Source organism: Eleutherodactylus coqui, chromosome 9, assembly GCF_035609145.1.
Source record: "Eleutherodactylus coqui strain aEleCoq1 chromosome 9, aEleCoq1.hap1, whole genome shotgun sequence".
NCBI classification, from domain to species: Eukaryota; Metazoa; Chordata; class Amphibia; order Anura; family Eleutherodactylidae; genus Eleutherodactylus; species Eleutherodactylus coqui.
In genome coordinates this window covers 108,851,964-108,869,377 of record NC_089845.1, presented here as the reverse complement: position 1 = coordinate 108,869,377, position 17,414 = coordinate 108,851,964, and the positions used below count along the sequence as shown (strand labels likewise).

Genomic DNA, 17,414 nt, shown 5'->3' with positions numbered 1-17,414 from the left:
GGTTTTGCTAGCATCCGTTGTGACAGACAGAGGGTTCTCGTGACCAAGAGGTACCCTTGCTCAAGTTACTCTGTAAAGTCCACCAGCGCAGGGACTCTTTAACTTGGAAGGACAGGCTCACCTTCTTGTCTAGGGAGGTCTGCCGTTTGTCCCACCTGGCAAGGATGAACCGTTGTAGCTGTCGGGTATGGGCCTATTTATATGCAGGCTGTTAACAGGCCCAGCACTTTCATCGCTTCTCTGATGGGCACCGTAGCGGCCTGACATAGGGATGTTATGGATTGAATAAGGTCTTTACTTCTGGATGGTGAAAGCCTAGGAGTACACCTAAATATATCTTCTGTGTACCCGAAATCAGATCAGATATTTGTTAGTTTATTATCCACCCTAAATCATTCAGGGTGGACAGGACTACGGACAGATATGCATGTATGGCTTCTGTTGTCCTTGATACTAGCAAAAAAATCGTCCAGATATGGAAAAATGAGAATCTGATTTTGCCTAAAACAAGCTATCATTTCTATCACTATCTTCATGAAGACTCTAGGGGCAGTCGAAATACCGGAGGGTAGAGCCATAAATTGATAGTGATAGATTAAGTCACCGTCCCGCAGAGCAAACCTTAGATATTTGTGATGAACTGCGGCTATTGGGACGTGATTGTATGCGTCTTTAAGGTCTATAGGGCACATGACGCTGTCAGGATCTATTAGCAGTACGATGGACCTCACGGTTTCCATTTTAAATTTCTTGTAGGAGATAAATTTATTTAAAGCTTTGAGGTTGAAAATGGTTCCGATAGAGCCGTTCGGTTCTTTGATCAAGAAGAAGACGAGGGGAATAGAATCCCTCACCCCTCTCGTGTTCTGGAACCTGCATAATAACTCCTAGGTCCTTCAGTTCCTGGGTGCCCTTTAGCAGATTTTTCTGTTCTTGTGGGGACCCATGGGGAGGTTAGGAAGAATCTCCTAGGAGGTAAGGAGTTAAATTCGATTCGATACCCTGTTTCGACTATTTGAAGTACCCAGGGGTTGGATGTTATCCCCGGCCACTGGACCAGGTATCGTGCTCGTCTACCCCCTGTTGAGTGAAAAATGGGTTGAATTTCATTACCCCGACCTCCTTTGGGGTATGACCATGTTCCCGTTTTTCCTTTCCCTTGGACTTCTGGAGGTGGCTGTCGTGTCTTCCTTGGAAAGGATGGCTTCCTATAGGATTTCCTATCTGGAAAGGTCTTGCTTGTGTCTCCCACTTTCTCAAGTATCTTATCCAAGACTGGCCCGAACATATAATCACCTTGGAATGGAATGGCGCAGAGTTTATTTTTGGACATTACATCTGCTGACCATGACTTTAACCATAACGCTCTTCTTGCGGTATTACTGAGAACCGCGGTTTTTGCGCCGTATCTAACAGATTCTGCTGACGCGTCTGCTAGAAAGGCAGTGGCCATCTTTAAAAGGGGAAGACAGCTGGCTTATTCTTCCCTGGGAGACTGGTCTTTAATTGAGGTTTCCAATCTATTCAGCCATAAGACCACGGATCTGACAACTGAAGTTGCCGCAATATTAGCTTCAACGGTAAAGGATGTCGCTTCCCAGGTCTTCCTCATTAGACCATCGACCTTTTTGTCCATCGGGCCTGAGAGCTGAGATGCATCCTCGAAGGGTAGAAGAGTTTTCATGGCCACCTTAGCGATCTGTATGTCAACCTTTGGGGTCTCTATACAGGCGGATCTCTTCAGGAGCAAACGCCGTCCGGTTCCTCCTCTTACTACATATAACACTTCCTAGATTTTTTCCTGGGGTCCGCTTTAGTCTTCGGACCTTCTTTATCCGTCTAACCCATACAAGAAAATGGGGGAGAGGGGAAAAAGAGAACATATATGCATCCAATCACCATGACAAGTTTGCATATTCCATTTTTTGGCATATAGCCACTCACGGTTTGTAGGGTATCGGCTTCTCCATCTCGCGCTGAGCTGTCGCGTGTAGACATGCTGAGGCACTTCTGGCAGTTGCAGGATAACTTCTATGAGGAGTAGATCCTGCTTTATGGAGAAGTGTTTTGAATTTGGCGTCATTTCCGGGTTTGCGCCAGTAGCCACACCCCCTACGTTGTGATTGTGACATCACCACGCCAGATGACGTCACCGGTACGCGCCCCGAGGACCAGGGAAGCTGCCGCTCCCCTGCCAGGAGGAACTACCCTGATCGCGGCAGCGGTGGACGGAAGGTGCTGACCCGCTCAAGGAGGCCTGCTCTGCTAGGTGGCTGACGGCTCCATGGCGGCACAGGTCGGAGATGCAGGGACTACTATGATATGCCGCCCCGACCTCTTCCCTCCAGGGGATCTTCGGCACTAGGTGCCTCCAATAGGTAAACCTCCCTGGAGCTTGCTTCATCTGGCCGTAGGGACAGGAAGACACTGAGGGATGGTGGAAGGGAGGTGCTTTTTAAGGGCTCTTCCTGTCCCTAACGAGGTCAGAGGGCAACCTCCATTGTAAATGGGGCTGTCAGGATGACGACCTGGAAAAATGTGTTATTTACATGAAACTGAATGTGCTGAATCTGAAGTCAAAATTGGCCTAGGACGTCTATATCTTAAGTTATAGACCAACTACAGTTTGGTGCCAGCTTGGTAGATTAGTTCACATACTGATGCATGGCAACATTATAATTGCTGCACCATGACCTACATCCTGCCTTCCAGCGCCTCCTGGCAATAGCAGCGTTCCTGCAGCATCTGGAACATCTCGGCATGTGGGTAAGCTGATGTCAGCAGTTGCTTGGCCTATATAATGCGAGATGGGCCAAGCGCCAGCTTCTAGTTGACAACGCTGTTTTCTAATATAGCTAGTATGTCTGTTTTAGCCTGAAGATGAGCATTTTTGCAACATTTGTGGTTAATACACACCATGCGTTCAGCACAAAAACCTGACGATGGGAAACCTTGCATTGCACTCGCATTCGATGCGCTTTACTGCCCACTGAAAACAATGGGTGAGGTGTTCAAATGACCCCGAAAAGATAGGACATTCAGCGGGTTTTTTTTCCCCGGACCACACAAGAAATCAGTACTCAAGTGTATGACTCCATTCATAAAGAAGGGGGTTCGTATTCACGCTAAATTTGTGCAAATTTCTTGGTCAAGTGAAACTAGCCTACTGGCTCCTTCACACTGACGGCCGCAACAAAAATCCCATATGTGCTCATGCAAAGTTTGAGCCTCAGCTATGCTTTTTTCTGTGAAAAATCACGCATCGCTGCTGCTTGTGATTTTCTCTCGCGATTGAAAACAGAATTTTTCTGTTAAAAATCACAGCGCAAATTCGTGTGTTGCGATAGAAGCTCTATGGGGAAACATAGGCGATAAAAAAAAAAGAGTAAAACGCAGAAAGATAGAGCAGGCAGCGATTTTCAAATCTCGCAACACCGCAGGACAGAGAACATCACGAATGGGAATGAAACCATCGAGAAGCATTTTTTTTATAGAATCTACACAAATAAGAGCGGGATACAAGTCGTAACGGCCAGAAATAGTGCTGCTCTTCTTGTAGACACAACAACTTATCCCCTGAAACATTAGGCCCCCCGCCACAGGGGTCTTGGGGAAAATAACCATTACATTGCCATCTGAAGGCCTCACCAATATGACACCCACCTAAGGCTGGGCTCACATGAATGGGGCAGATTCTGCATGCGGTAGACCTGCAATACATGGTGGAAAGTAACTGTGAATGCTTGCGGATGCGATTGCTTTTCTGCGCGGATGTCCACAATGCACAGCCGGCATTCTGGCTTCTCTATCCATTTTCCTATGGAATAGTGAACGTTTCCACTGCTATTAACTGTCTATAGGCAACAAACACTAGCATCCATTGACTTCAATGGAGGCCGTCCACACGGAACTCGTGCTAAAATAGAGCATGCTGTGATTATTCATCCGCTCACAGAATCTGCAATTCCAACGCGCACATCTAAGCGAACCGATGAAAGTTCATGCCTTTCAGTGTCCGCGTATTACTGCGTACACTGATCGCGGAATCTGCAATCCAAATGCGCCTTGAATGGGTTGAATCGTTTTAAAATAAAATATATTACAAAGTTGAATAACTTAAGAATTACGACTTATTTTCAAGTGCTTGCTTCAGTGAATGGAAATAGTCTTGCTTCAATTGACTATCAAGGGTGCGTCCGTACAAAGCAGGAATGCTGCAGATTTCCCACAAGGCAGACTCGCAGTACCAGCCATATATATGTATCCGATTTAAAACACCTTGTCCGCGTGGTGCAGCGCAAATCTGCATGAAATCCACAGCCATTGCCTGGGATTTGGTGCTGCTTTTCCACTGCTGATTTTCTGCAGCAAAGTCACTATATGTGAACATACCCTTAAGGCTGCTTTCATACATAGTAATGGGGCTGACGGAAATCCTCAAGCAGGAGCTGCTCAGGTATCTCGGCAGTCCCACTGACACTGAAGGGATCACTAGTGCGCTTAGTCGGCCAGCACGGCATTCAGTCTCAACCTCACCGCGAGGGGTAGTGATGCTCCAAATTCAGGCCCTGAGACCTACACTCAGATTGGGACACCTCCGAAGTCTGGATGGAAAAACACAGTGTGGTGAAACGGCCCTCACCACCGAAAATTCCTTCAAACAAGCTAAACTGAGCGATAATCAAGCGCGCAGACGCAAAAAAAAGGTTACTATTCAGTTGCTTTTTGTTATCAATGGCTTTCAAACAGCATAAAAACCGCTCCCCGCAATAGCGATCCAGTGCTGATGTCTGTAAACGCCCCGTATGAGCGTCAGCGCTCATGCAGTTGTTTAGGTGACTCTTGTGCTGTCTAAGGCCGCCTGCACACGGGCATGTCGGACCCAGCAAGCAGGATTCCCACTCAGTGCTTGGCCAGTGACCCCTTGCTTACCGTTCTGCCGGTCTTTTCCTCTGCGGCGAATGTGCCAACTGAAGCGCCCACCTGCACATGCGCATTACAGAGGACGCTGCTATGGGGATGACACGGCCTCCTCTGCTGCAAATGTGCTGGCCGCTCATTCTGCAATCACAGCATGCTGAGCCTTCTCCCTCGTGAGCAGAAAAAAAATGTGCAATTTCTTTCCGCTCGTGGGCAGGAAGGGGAGTAATTTCTTACCGAAAATTCCTTTTTCCCGAGTCATCCTGACGGCAGACATGGAGGTTGCACCTTGACCTCGTAGGGACAGGAAGCAAGAGACTTTAAAAGGCTCCTCCCGTCTCCCATTCACCAGTGTCTTCTAAATTACTTACATGGCCATGTCGTGGTTAACCAAGGAAGATATTTATTTGCTCCGAAAAAAAATAACATGGTTAGTTTCATTTGAACATAAACAAGAAGAGGGTAGCTTACCCGGACATAACACAAGATAATATGCACAAATTTTCCGCATAAAAGGAAATGTCCAACATAGGAGCCTCTGGGCTACAGATTCGTGCCCGCATAAACGTTAATATAAACGTGTGAATTTTTGGGAGGGAAATACGTGCCGTCAGGATGACTCGGGAAAAAGGAATTTTCGGTAAGAAATTACTCCCCTTTCCCGGCGTCATCCTGACGGCAGACATGGAGTATACCAAATTAACTCTTAGGGAGGGACCACTGCCTGCAGGACCCTTCTCCCGAAAGAGAGATCGGAGGAGAGGTCCGCATTCGGCCTGTAATGTTTTGCGAATGTGTGCAGGTTGGACCATGTGGCTGCCTTACAGATTTGGTCCGGCGTCGCCATAGCCCCATCTGCCCAGGAGCAGGATACTGCCCTGGTAGAATGGGCCTTGAGTCCTTCCGGGATAGCGCTGTTGCAGGACGGAGTAGGCCTGCTGGATGGTGGATTTTATCCGGCGGCTAATGGATCTCCTAGAAGCCGCTCTCCCTCTGCCTGGCCCCTGAAATTGAACAAAAGACAGTTAGCCTTCCTAAAAGGATAAGGTCTGCTCTGGTAGCATAGAATGGCCTTCCTTGCATCCAGGCTATGGTAGTCTCTTTCCCTATCGTTTTGGGGATTTTGACAGAAGGATGGGAGAATAATTTCTTGCTGTCTGTGGAATTTTGAGGCTACCTTTGGAAGAAAAACGAGGGTCTGTTTGTTTTTTTTTGTTTTTTTTTTTTGTATGACCCTATCGTCCTGGCTTAATAGGTAAGATGTCTTACAAGATAGGGCCTGGGGCTCGCTTACGTGCCTTGCTGCTGTGATAGCTACCAGGAACACAGTTTTAAACGTGAGGAACCTAATCGGAATCTGATCAATAGGTTGAGGGGGTCTTTGCAGAGGCTTTGGAGAACTAGGTTCAGGTCCCATGGGGGGAACTGTACTACGGCTAACTGACCTCATTCTTTCTGCTGCTTTCATGAACCTGCGGATCAGTCTATGATCCGCCAAAGGTTGGTCTAGAATGGCTGAGAGCGCTGCTACCTGTACTTCCAGGGTTCGTGGTCTCAGGTTTTTATCTGGAGGAAGTCCAAAAATCTCCGCCACCAAAGTGTCAAGATTGGAGACCTCCAGCCCCCTCCAGGAGAAGAATTTTTCCCCCAATCTTATTATAAGTAGCTGAGGTTACAGGTTTTCGGGACTGGCGTAGAGTCGCGATAACTCTGGAGGACAGACCTTGTCTTAGCGTCTGTTCCTCAATATCCCCACTGCGAGGTTCAGTCTCTCTAGGTTGGGGCAAAGAACTGGGCCCTGCGCTAGAAGGTCCTTCCTGGATGGAAGGCGGATTGGCTCCGAGATGGCGAGCTTTAGGAGCACCGGAAACCATGCCCTTTTTTCCCCAGTGTTGGGTGATCAGGATCAGCGTGATGTTGGTCTGCTGGACCTTCTGAAGAACTCTCGGGATCAGGTGTATGGGGGAGGGGGAAGGCGTATGCCAGACTGAAATCCCAACTATGGGAAAAGGCGTCTAACCCCTCGGACTTGTCCCTCGGATCTAGGGAAAATAGCCGGGACATTCTGAATTTTTGCTGCTCACAAACAGGTCCACCTGTGGACTGCCCCAGGTTTCTGTAATGAGACGAAATTCCTCTTGATTCCGAGACCATTCCTAGGGTCTAGGCCTCTTTGACTTAGAAAGTCGGCTGTCGGGATCTGGGATCCTTTGAGATGGACCGCTGTCAGATGGACTCGGCCCATCAGAAAATCGGGGCTGTTAATTTCAGCAGGTGAAAGTTTCTGGTGCCTCCCTGGTGGTGACTAAGTGAAACGGCGGTCCCGTTATCCGAGAAGTTCCTAACATGCTCCCAGATGGCCCTAAGCTCTCTGGAATTTGAGGTCTAGGCATGCAATGCCGGACCCCATTTGCCCCGGAGCAAACGCTGCCCCACTTGCGCTCCCCAGCCAGGCTGGCTTGCGTTGGTGACTACGGAGATGAAGGGCTCTGTCACCCATGGGGACTCCGCCTCTAGGTTGCCAGTTGACCGCCACCAGCGGAGGGACCTTGTGACCGCTGATGACGCGGGCATTCTGCGGTCCAGAGAGGTTGTTGCCCCCCAGTTGCCCAGGGTGGCTCTCTGTAGCATCCTTGAGTGAGCCTGGGCCCAAGGAATAATGCCGATACAGGAGGTCATGAGGCCCAGGAGCCTCGTTGCGTCCCTAATCGTTATTTTGTTTCTTCTGGCCGCATTTCTGCGCTGCCAGCCTAAGGTTTTCCTGCCTGGGTGGAGGCAAAGACAAGATCTGAGACACTGAGTCTATCTGTACCCCCAGGAGGTCTTTCGCGTCCCGGGGAGAAGACTAGATTTAGGGAAGTTAATTATCCGCCCCAGTCTCTGAAATAGGGAGATGATTCGGCTGGTATCCTCTTTGAGGATCTTCGGCGAGGATGCCATTACCAGCAAATCGTCCAGGTATGGGACAATGTTTATGCCTGCCACATGGAGATGCGCCACCGTCTCTGCCGCTATTTTGGAGAATATCCTGGGTGCCGTTGAAATTCCGAGGGGTAGGCACTGGAATTGAAAATGGTGTACACGGCTGCCCGTCCTAATGGCAGACCGCAGGTACTTGTGATGTTCCGACAGGACTGGGACGTGGTAGTACGCGTCCTTTAGATCGACGGTACTCACAAAGTCCCCTCTTTTGATCAGAGTTACTGCAGACCTGATGGTTAAACCTTTTGTAGGTAATCAACCTGTTCAGGCCCTTCCGATTAAGGATCATCCGAACTGTCGTTCGGTTTTTTGATCAGAAATAGGGGTAGAACCCCAAGCCCTGTTCTACTGCGGGGACCTGGACTACCGCCCCCATCTGTAGCACCTTAGAAATTTCGTTTCTAAAGATACCCTGCAGGGCGGGGGATCGCGTGGGGGCCGGGAAAGCTCAACAGTCTGCCCCCCACCTGGTACTCGCCTACAGGGGAAGGGGTTGTCTTTGTTTTACTCCTGCCTCCTTTGGGGTAGGACCAGCACCCCGTCTTTCCTTTGCCTCGGTATGGCTTGAAGGATGGCTGAGGTTTGTAGGGAAATCCCGTTCTTGCTTGGTCCGGGAAACTGCGGGTCCTGTCGGTAGCTCTTTTTAGGATCTCCTCCAAGTCCGCGCCAAACATGTGCTGGCCATGAAACAGAGATGTTACACGGCCTTCCTTTGGAAGCCGTATCTGCTTTCCATGTTTTCAGCCAGACCGCCTGTTGCTGATCTAAGTAGAGGCATGCATTCCAGTAACACATTTCTAGAGGCCTTCTGTTTAATCTGGTCGTCGAGTTCCCCCAATCAGAGGAACATCGACCTTGCCACAGAAGTCGCTGCGACCTTGGACTTCAGCGTATAGGCCGTTGTTTGCCAGGCCCGTTTCATCAAGGCGTCGACCCTGTCCATCGGGTTTTTAAGATGAGAGGAGTCCTTGAATGGCAGGGCTGTCTTTTTGGCCATTATGGCCACCTGTGCCCGACGCCGCACGCGGCCGCACCGGCATGCCTGGAGGAGAGAGGCATCTGAGCCTATGGCCCGCCGCTCTCCCCAGCTGAAACCACTGCGCCGAGCTGTGGCAGGGGAAGGAGGGGACCCAAGGACCTCTGGTCCGCCGCTCCGACTGCTGCGGTGGTGAACCCCGGGCGGTCAGACCTGTGGCCCGCCGTGCTCCCGGACCGTGCGTAGATGCTCACGTCTTTCTCCGCAAAGCGGAGTCTCTCTTTATATTCGCGGGACAAATAGAGGTGTTTGTACGCGCAGCGCACTCATACGTGATTACTTTCTTCAGGGTATCATTAAACGGAAACACTGTGCGGTTCCTTGGTCTGAGCCCGCCGGACACGGCGTCCTGTACGGACCTTGGCTCGACTACATCCTCGACCTTACTTGTATCCCTGACTGCTTTGATCAGGTCAACCAGGTCCCCAGATGAGAAATAGTACTTTTTATTCTCATCCCTGGCGTCAGGGGGACGGTCAAAGAGTTCGCCATTTGACAAGTCGCCCCGGGATTGCTCAAATTGTGAGCTCGTTAGCGGTATGTGGCTCGCCCTTTTAGCGGCCCTTCCTTCCGCTGAGCTGGGGGGGGGGGGGGGGGGATGAGAAGACTGGAAATTGATGCCCGGACCTCCTCTCTAACCAGGGATATAATATCTTCCCTGAATGCAGCCTGTTCATCCGTAAGGATCCTGGAGGTACAATCGGGGCATAGCGGCTTTTTAATATGCCTCGTCCAGTTTTTTTTTTTTTTTTTTTTGTTTGTTTGTTTTTTAAAGACACAGAGCGCCTTTCCTGTGTTTTTTCTTTAGGTCCTGTTTAGACCGAGTGGATTCCCTGTCCTGCAGAATATACATGCATGCACATAAGGGAAAACCCCCCCCACAATGCTAAATCCCTGAGCATAACATTCCTGCAACAAGTAACACTTACAGTTTGCAGGGCTTCCATCTCTGGTTCCTTTGTAGTCATGATGCAGAAACGCAGACAGAACCAGGTAGACAGATAAATCCTTCTCTGAAGGTGTGCTGTCAGTGGAAGCTTGTCGGGGGGGTCTCCATTTTCAAATCTCCCGCTGTTCCGGGTCAGCTGACGGCGTCTGACGTCACCGCGTCACGCCGCGTCATTGGCTCCGCCCCCCCGACGCCGCGCGCGGCCGCGCCGGCATGCCTGGAGGAGAGAGGCATCTGAGCCTGTGGCCCGCCGCTCTCCCCGGCTGAAAAACAACTCCGAGCTGGAGGAGGAAGGAGGGGACTCAAGGACCTCTGGTCCGCCGCTCCGACCGTTGCGGTGGTGAACCCCGGGCGGTCAGACCTGTGGCCCGCCGTGCTCCCGGACCGCGCTGACTCTCCGGAGGGGAGATGAGAAGGGAAGCAGCCCTGTGGACCGTCAATCCCTCCAGTCAGCCTGTTTGGAAAAGGGTGAGGGGGGAAAACAGCCCTATGGACCGTTCCCCCAGCTGTCAACCTGCAGCTCCCTGGAGGGAGCTCCTCTTGCATGTCCCTGTAGGGACAGGAAGCACTGGTGAATGGGAGACGGGAGGAGCCTTTTAAAGTCTCTTGCTTCCTGTCCCTACGAGGTCAAGGTGCAACCTCCATGTCTGCCGTCAGGATGACGCCGGGAAAATTGTGTTTTCTCATAGCATAATATGGGCTGGATTTGCTGCAGAATCTGGAGGCGGAATCCCGCTCCGGATTTCACAATGCAAATGCGCCCGTGTGCAGGAGGCCTAAATGGGACATTCGTTTTCATTCACTGACGACTATGCTGCGTACATACAGAAATGTAGTCACACACGTAACTGTATCAAATAGAAAGGTACCGCAGCTTAGAGATAGGGCTCATTTACACGAACGGAATTTCACTACGTAATACGCGGTGAACGGAGTCAATGAAATTACATTGATTTTCATTAACCCACTCACATCAGCATCTTTTTATTACGTATAATACGCAGCATGTTCTATTTTACCATGTATAACGCGCATACAGCCCTACTGTTCTTGATTAGAGATGAGCGAGTACCAAAATGCTCGGGTGCTCTATTCGAGTAACGAACCCCATTGAAATCAATGGGAGACCCGAGCATTTTTTGCCAGCCAGTCACGTACTGCTGTGGACGTGCGCACGCTGGCACGTCACAGCAGGAAGTGGTAATGCGGGGTGGGGGTCAAACACAGCGTGGTACTCGCTCGAGTAACGAGCACCATCGAGTATGCTAATACTCGGACGAGCATGTTTGCTCAACTCTATTCTTGATGGGTTGCATGTTGACCAATATACATATGCAATACATTACGTAGGTGCGGCGTTTCATATGCAACGCCGCTATGAGACAGAGCGGGGTATTAAGAAAAAAAAAAAAGAAAAGTAGTCACACTGCGCATGTGACCATGTACATGAGATCCGCTGTAATACGCCGTGCACCATCGCTGCCCTGGCCTGCAGGTAAGATGCTGCATAGTGCACCTAGCGGTTTATGCATACAGCCGAACATCATCTGGCAGGTAATAAGCGGTGGAGTCAATGACAGTACATTGATTTTCATCGACCCACTTAAAACTAGTGCTTTTTTTTAATGCATATAATACACACAAAGAACGCAACGTGTTCTATTTTATGATAAATGCTGTAAATACGCAGACGATCGCTGCCCTACACAGTGATACACCCGCACACCGCCGGCTCACACTACAGTAAAACGCTGCGTTATGCATGCAGCAATTTACGCATACACTCACTTGAGACGGCCCTTAGGCTTGGTTCACACGGGGCAGAACTGCTGCGGGATTTCCATACAGAAATTCCACCTGCAATCTTAAGCCGGAGACTAAGCAGCAAAGTGGATGAGATTTGCAAAACTCTCGTTCACACGCTGCGGACAGCCCGCTGCGGCCAAGCCAGACCCCAGTGCAGTGCAGAATGTGTTAGCACCCATATTCACCTAAGTTGTATTTTTTTTTTTTTGCATACCTAGCTTTTTGTTGGTAGTGCCAAAACTGGCATCATTGAGAGTGGGACGAGTTCCGCAGTGGAAACTGTGATACGGCGTCTGAAGACTGCAAACAAGTGTGGCAAAGCTTCGGGAGAAGAAGTGTGGCAGAGCGTACAGCGCCTGTTAGGTAATGTACTGAGGGTCTTTTGTTTTTTAAATGCAGCTAGGGTTTATTTTTGGAGTAGGTCTTATATTTAACCACACACACACACACACACACACACACACTTCCCCCGAAAATCTTGGCAAATCAGCATTACAAAGTCGTGCGACAAAATCATGATAATGCAGCAATATTGCACAGAAATTGCAGAAAAACAGTTGCGATATCATGGTCGCCCGTGTGAAAGAGAATCCACTACGTGTGAAAGCACCTTAAGGCCCCCTTCACATGGGCAACACAGCATCATCGCAAGAAAAATCGCTGCAATATCGCATCCCTGGTCTATCGCTGTGATTTCTCGCAGTCATACCGCAATTTTGTAGCGCTACAGTCACATGTGGTGCTACAAAGGCGCGCACCTTTGTAGAGGCAGCACTTCCAGAAGCGGGGATTTTTCAATCCCCGGCCATAAGAGATGAAGGAGAATAGTGCCAGGAACCGAGAGGAAGCTGCAGCGGAGCCAGACAGCGCAGGAGAGGTGATGTATACTTTTTTCCCCCTGCGGCTAGAGCTAAGGTTGCGGCTTTGACAGTAGGATTTCCTACTGCCAAACAGTTAGATCGCATGAAAACCGTGTTTTCGTGTGATGCAACAGAAAGGATGGGCTACAAGTCCTCACGACCTGAGAGGTTTTTGTGTCGGGGATTTATAGCATTGTCCCAACATCACATGACTTTGTCGCCGTGTGAACAAGGCCTAAAACTGGAAACCCCAAGTAATATTAGACAGGTTGACTCATCGGGACAATCCCTCACAACACCCCCTACGGAGGCATGTGGCCATAACCCAGCTATGATTTACTAAGCAGGTCCTGCTACTCGGCGTGTGGTGTAACCGCGGCAGCTGCTCCTACACACTTCCTACATGATGAAATCTTCTTCGGTGCCGTTGTAGAAGCTGTGCTGCATTCTGTTTGAGCCGTTGTAGAAGCTGTGCTGCATTCTGTTTGAGCCGTTGTAGAAGCTGTGCTGCATTCTGTTTGAGCTGTTGTAGAAGCTGTGCTGCATTCTGTTTGTGCCGTCCTTGTTTTACAAGTCAGGTGCAGCACATGAGGAGTACGGCTGCCAGTAATCTAGGCGGAGTAATTATACCCTGATGGTAAAGTGTAGTATACAGTATATACCAGTTGGAAAGAATAGCGCAAGAGTAAGGGCTCGTGTCCACAGGCGGGTTCGAATTGCGGAATCAGCGTGAGGTACCGGCGTGGATGATCCGCAGTCCAAGCTGCCCATAGGGAGACATAGGCGTCCGCAGCTTAATTAAAGTATGCACCTTCTGGTCCGGAAAACAAATCGCAGCATGTGCCATTTTGCCACGGATCCTGCAGGGATAGCTTCCATTGAAGTCAATGAAAGCCGTCCGATCCACGGCACACCCGCAGCTGACACTATAGACGTGCCGAAAGATCCCCACTGCGCATGTGCGCCCACATCCATGGAGGAGAAGATGGAAGACCCGCACAGCCACACAGAGGATCCAGAAGGGTAAGTAATGTCCTCTTGGCCCAGGCAGGGTGGGATTCTGCGGCGGGCTCCTGCCCATAGAATCTGGCCCACACTTACGAGTGTGAAATTTTGAAAATGCATGCCTTTCAATGCCCACGTTTTACCGCGGATTGTCAGCGTGGACTTTGATCACAAAATCTGCAATTGACCCCTTAAAGGGGTTGTCCCGCGCCGAAACGTTTTTTTTTTTTTCAATAGAGCCCCCCCCCCCCCGTTCGGCGCGAGACAAACCCGATGCATGTGTTTAAAAAAACAAAAACGGATAGTACTTACCCGAATCCCCGCGCTCCGGTGACTTCTTACTTACCTTGCAAAGATGGCCGCCAGGATCTTCACCCTCGGTGGCCGCCAGGATCTTCACCCTCGGTGGCCGCCAGGATCTTCACCCTCGGCGGTCCATTGCCGATTCCAGCCTCCTGATTGGCTGGAATCGGCACGTGACGGGGCGGAGCTACGAGGAGCCGCTCTCCGGCACGAGCGGCCCCATTCAGAAAATAAGAAGACCAGACTGCGCAAGCGCGTCTAATCGGGCGATTAGACGCTGAAAATTAGACGGCACCATGGAGACGGGGACGCTAGCAACGGAACAGGTAAGTGAATAACTTCTGTATGGCTCATATTTAATGCACGATGTATATTACAAAGTGCATTAATATGGCCATACAGAAGTGTATAACCCCACTTGCTTTCGCGTGACAACCCCTTTAATGACATGGCCCTTCCCCCCCCCCCCCTCCCATTTTCGTGTCCCCGCCCCCCCTCCTTTAAAAAAAAAAAAAAATCATAACTCTTATTTATCCATAGACGTCGCTGTTTTTTGCAGGACACGTTGTATTTTTCAGTGGCACTATTTTATGTACCATATAATGTACTGAAAAACTTTTAAAAAATTCTAAGTGGAGTAAAATGACATTCCACCATCTTTCAGTTCGTCTTGTTTCTACGGCGACAAACTGCAACAAAAATGACATGATAACGTTATTCTGTGGGTCGGTACGATTACTACCATACCAAACTTGTATAGTTTTTTTTTTTACTACTCTTTTTTCAAAGACATTTAATTTTTTTCAATTATTTTCTGCGGTCATTTTGTGCGCGCAATGACTTTTTACATTTTTCCGTCGACGTAGTTGAGTGAGGGCTCATTTGTTGCGGGATGTTCTGTAGTTTCTGATAGTACCAATTCGGAATACATACGACTTTTTGATAGCTTTTTATTGCACTTTTTCTGGGAGACAGGGTGACTGAAAAAGTACATTTTTGGCTTTTTTTTCGGACAATGTTCACCGTGCGCGGTAAATAATGTGCTACTGTGATAGAGCGGACTTTTACAGACGCAGTAATACCAAATATGTATTTTTATGATCTCGATTTTTTAATAATAGATATAGCAAAAGGGGGTGATTTAAACTTGTATTACTTTTTTATTTATTTATTTTTTTCAATTAATAAAACTTTATTGATTTTTTTTTTTACTTTACTTTAAAGTCCCCCTGGGAGACTCCAACATGCGATGCTTTGATCGCTCCTGCAGTATGACGTAATGCTATAGCAATATGTCATACTGTCATTTGACAGGCAGGCTATCAAGCCACCCCTTGGGGCCTACCCGGCTGCCATGACACCTGCACGGCTACCCCGATCTCACAACGATGTTCGGGGCATTTAAAGGGTTAATAGCCGCGAACAGCTATTGCCTGCAGGTGTCAGCTGTAGTAAACAGCTGACGCCCATGCTGTATGCAGAGAGGTCACCCCACGTCCTGGAGCGGGAAGGGGTTAAAATCTGGCGGTGTGACACCGGCCTTGTAGTCCGTACGCTCTGCCGCGTGTCGTTGGCGTCCTTCACAGGACGGATGCAGCCCGCTGTTATTTAGGTCTTCCTTTTCCATTGATGTAACAGACGACTGATGCTCCATTTACACGAGCCGATTCTCACCTGAACGAGCGCACGTACAAGTGGCGTCACGGCTAATGCCTTCGCAATCGTTCGTGCAGCCCGTTTAGACAGGCAGATCCTTGTAGAGAATTGTTCACTTCTCAGTCAGGGAGTGTTCGGACATAACGAGAAGAGAGACGGAACGACTAACGAGGAGCGCACGATCTCGTTAGTCATCAGCTCGCGTTTAGACGTAACGATCATCGCTCACTTTCGCGACAATCGTTACATGTAATCGAACCATCAGGGGTGATCGGTCTCGTTCACACGAGTAGATTTGCGCCGCGTATTACGCGCACATGATACGCCGTGAATAACGCTCATTGACTTCAATGCGTTCGTCCACAGGCGCGTATTTTTTCAAGTGATTGCGTGAAAAAAAATACGCAGCACGTCCTCTATTATTATGCACCATGGCAGCCCACTGCGATCAACGGGCGTGCGCAAATGTGTAAGAAACCTGCGTATTCATGCACGCAATCAATGTAATTTTGTGCGGGTTTTTTTTGCGTACGCCAATTCGCAGTGTATTCGCACACAAGCTGGAGCTGGCCAACGCATGTGAGCCTACGCTCCTAAGATGAGCCTCGGGGTCCTTTTGCGCGGATCGTTCATTGGATCATGTGAAACTGAGCGGTATCCGTACAGCGGTAACATCGCCGGCGACTTAAAGACCAACCATAATCCGTCCGCCCTTCCGTTAAGGCAGGCGTAAAAGTCCAAGGAGGATGGGCCCGTTTACGCACAATAGAGGCGGAGGGCACCAGCGATCTCAGGCGCGCTCCGCCCCCATTCAGTGCTAACTTATGGCTCCTGTGTGAAGGCACAACAGAAATGGTTGGGGCAGTCGGACACTCCAGTGGCTGACAGCAGTCCCATGTAAAAGCACCCTCCCAGTGAGAAATAGTCAATGAAGTCCGAAGCAAGAAGACATAACATGCTGTATGCAGAGCAGCCTCAGGACGGCAGGAAGTCTCTCACCTCTCCTTGGAGGAATGCTGCAGAGAGTCCGCTCTCCTCCAGGAAGCCATGAGCAGCGCCGTCCGCTCTGCTGGAGCCACTGCCGGCTGACTGCGTCCTGTGTGATGCCAGCAGCTCCCGGCCACTCGTCAGTCCCTGCTGCTGCCGATGAGAACTGGCAGCTGATTGGCTGGAAGTTCCCGTAACGCTGTTTACGTAGCGGCCGTCTTCGTGAATAACAAGTAGCGTAGGATTGGTTGCTACGTTACTTCCTCATCGGAGACTCGTCTTGTGATTGGCTGCTGAGAGCAGATGCCGGCGCTCGCTCACCTAGTAACAGTGTGAGGCTGGCAGTAGACAGTAGGCCTCTTCACCTCACAACTGAACCAGCAGACGTATAGATGCTGCTGTATTCCCTGTGTGCCCTCCAGCGCTGGGGTATATACAGTACAGTGATCACGTCCTGACTAGAAATATGGACAAGTTGAACATTCATTACTAACATTTTGAGAGACATTTTGTTTTCCTACAGCAAGTGACCAGATTTTCACAAAGGGGCGGGGTCAGGGCGGGGCTTATCACCACATATGTTTTTACCTCATACGTTATAAAAAGGACGGGGAGCAAATTCCGCAGCATTGCTGCATCCAAAAAACAGTAAAAATATGGACATTGGTGGATTTTGACTGGAATTTAGCTGCATATCCGCAGCTGATGTCATAGGCCACCTGCACACGAGCGGAAATCCCGCCGCGGGATTTCCCGCAGGATTTCCGCCGCTGAAAGTTTGCATAGGAGTGGCACGCACTCACCCGGCCGCCGGCTCCGGTCTGCGCATGCGCCGGCTGCGCGGCAGCCGGCACATGAAAGAGCTGGGGCCGCCAGGCACGGGAGAGTACGCGCTCGTCCCTGCAGGCGC

General features: G+C 49.8%; 1 protein-coding gene across 2 annotated transcripts in view; it reads right to left on the bottom strand.

The window, feature by feature from the left end:
- The window catches only part of NSMAF (neutral sphingomyelinase activation associated factor), a 96,235-nt gene extending 79,579 nt beyond the window's left edge, over positions 1-16,656 (bottom strand). The window contains exon 1 of one of the 2 annotated variants that reach the window (XM_066578297.1): positions 16,517-16,656. In XM_066578297.1, the coding sequence (XP_066434394.1) occupies positions 16,517-16,566 (50 nt within the window). In that variant the 5' untranslated portion in view covers positions 16,567-16,656. The remainder of the gene's footprint in view (positions 1-16,516) is intronic. The other variant, XM_066578298.1, reaches the window with a different exon arrangement.
- Positions 16,657-17,414: the final 758 nt, after the last annotated feature.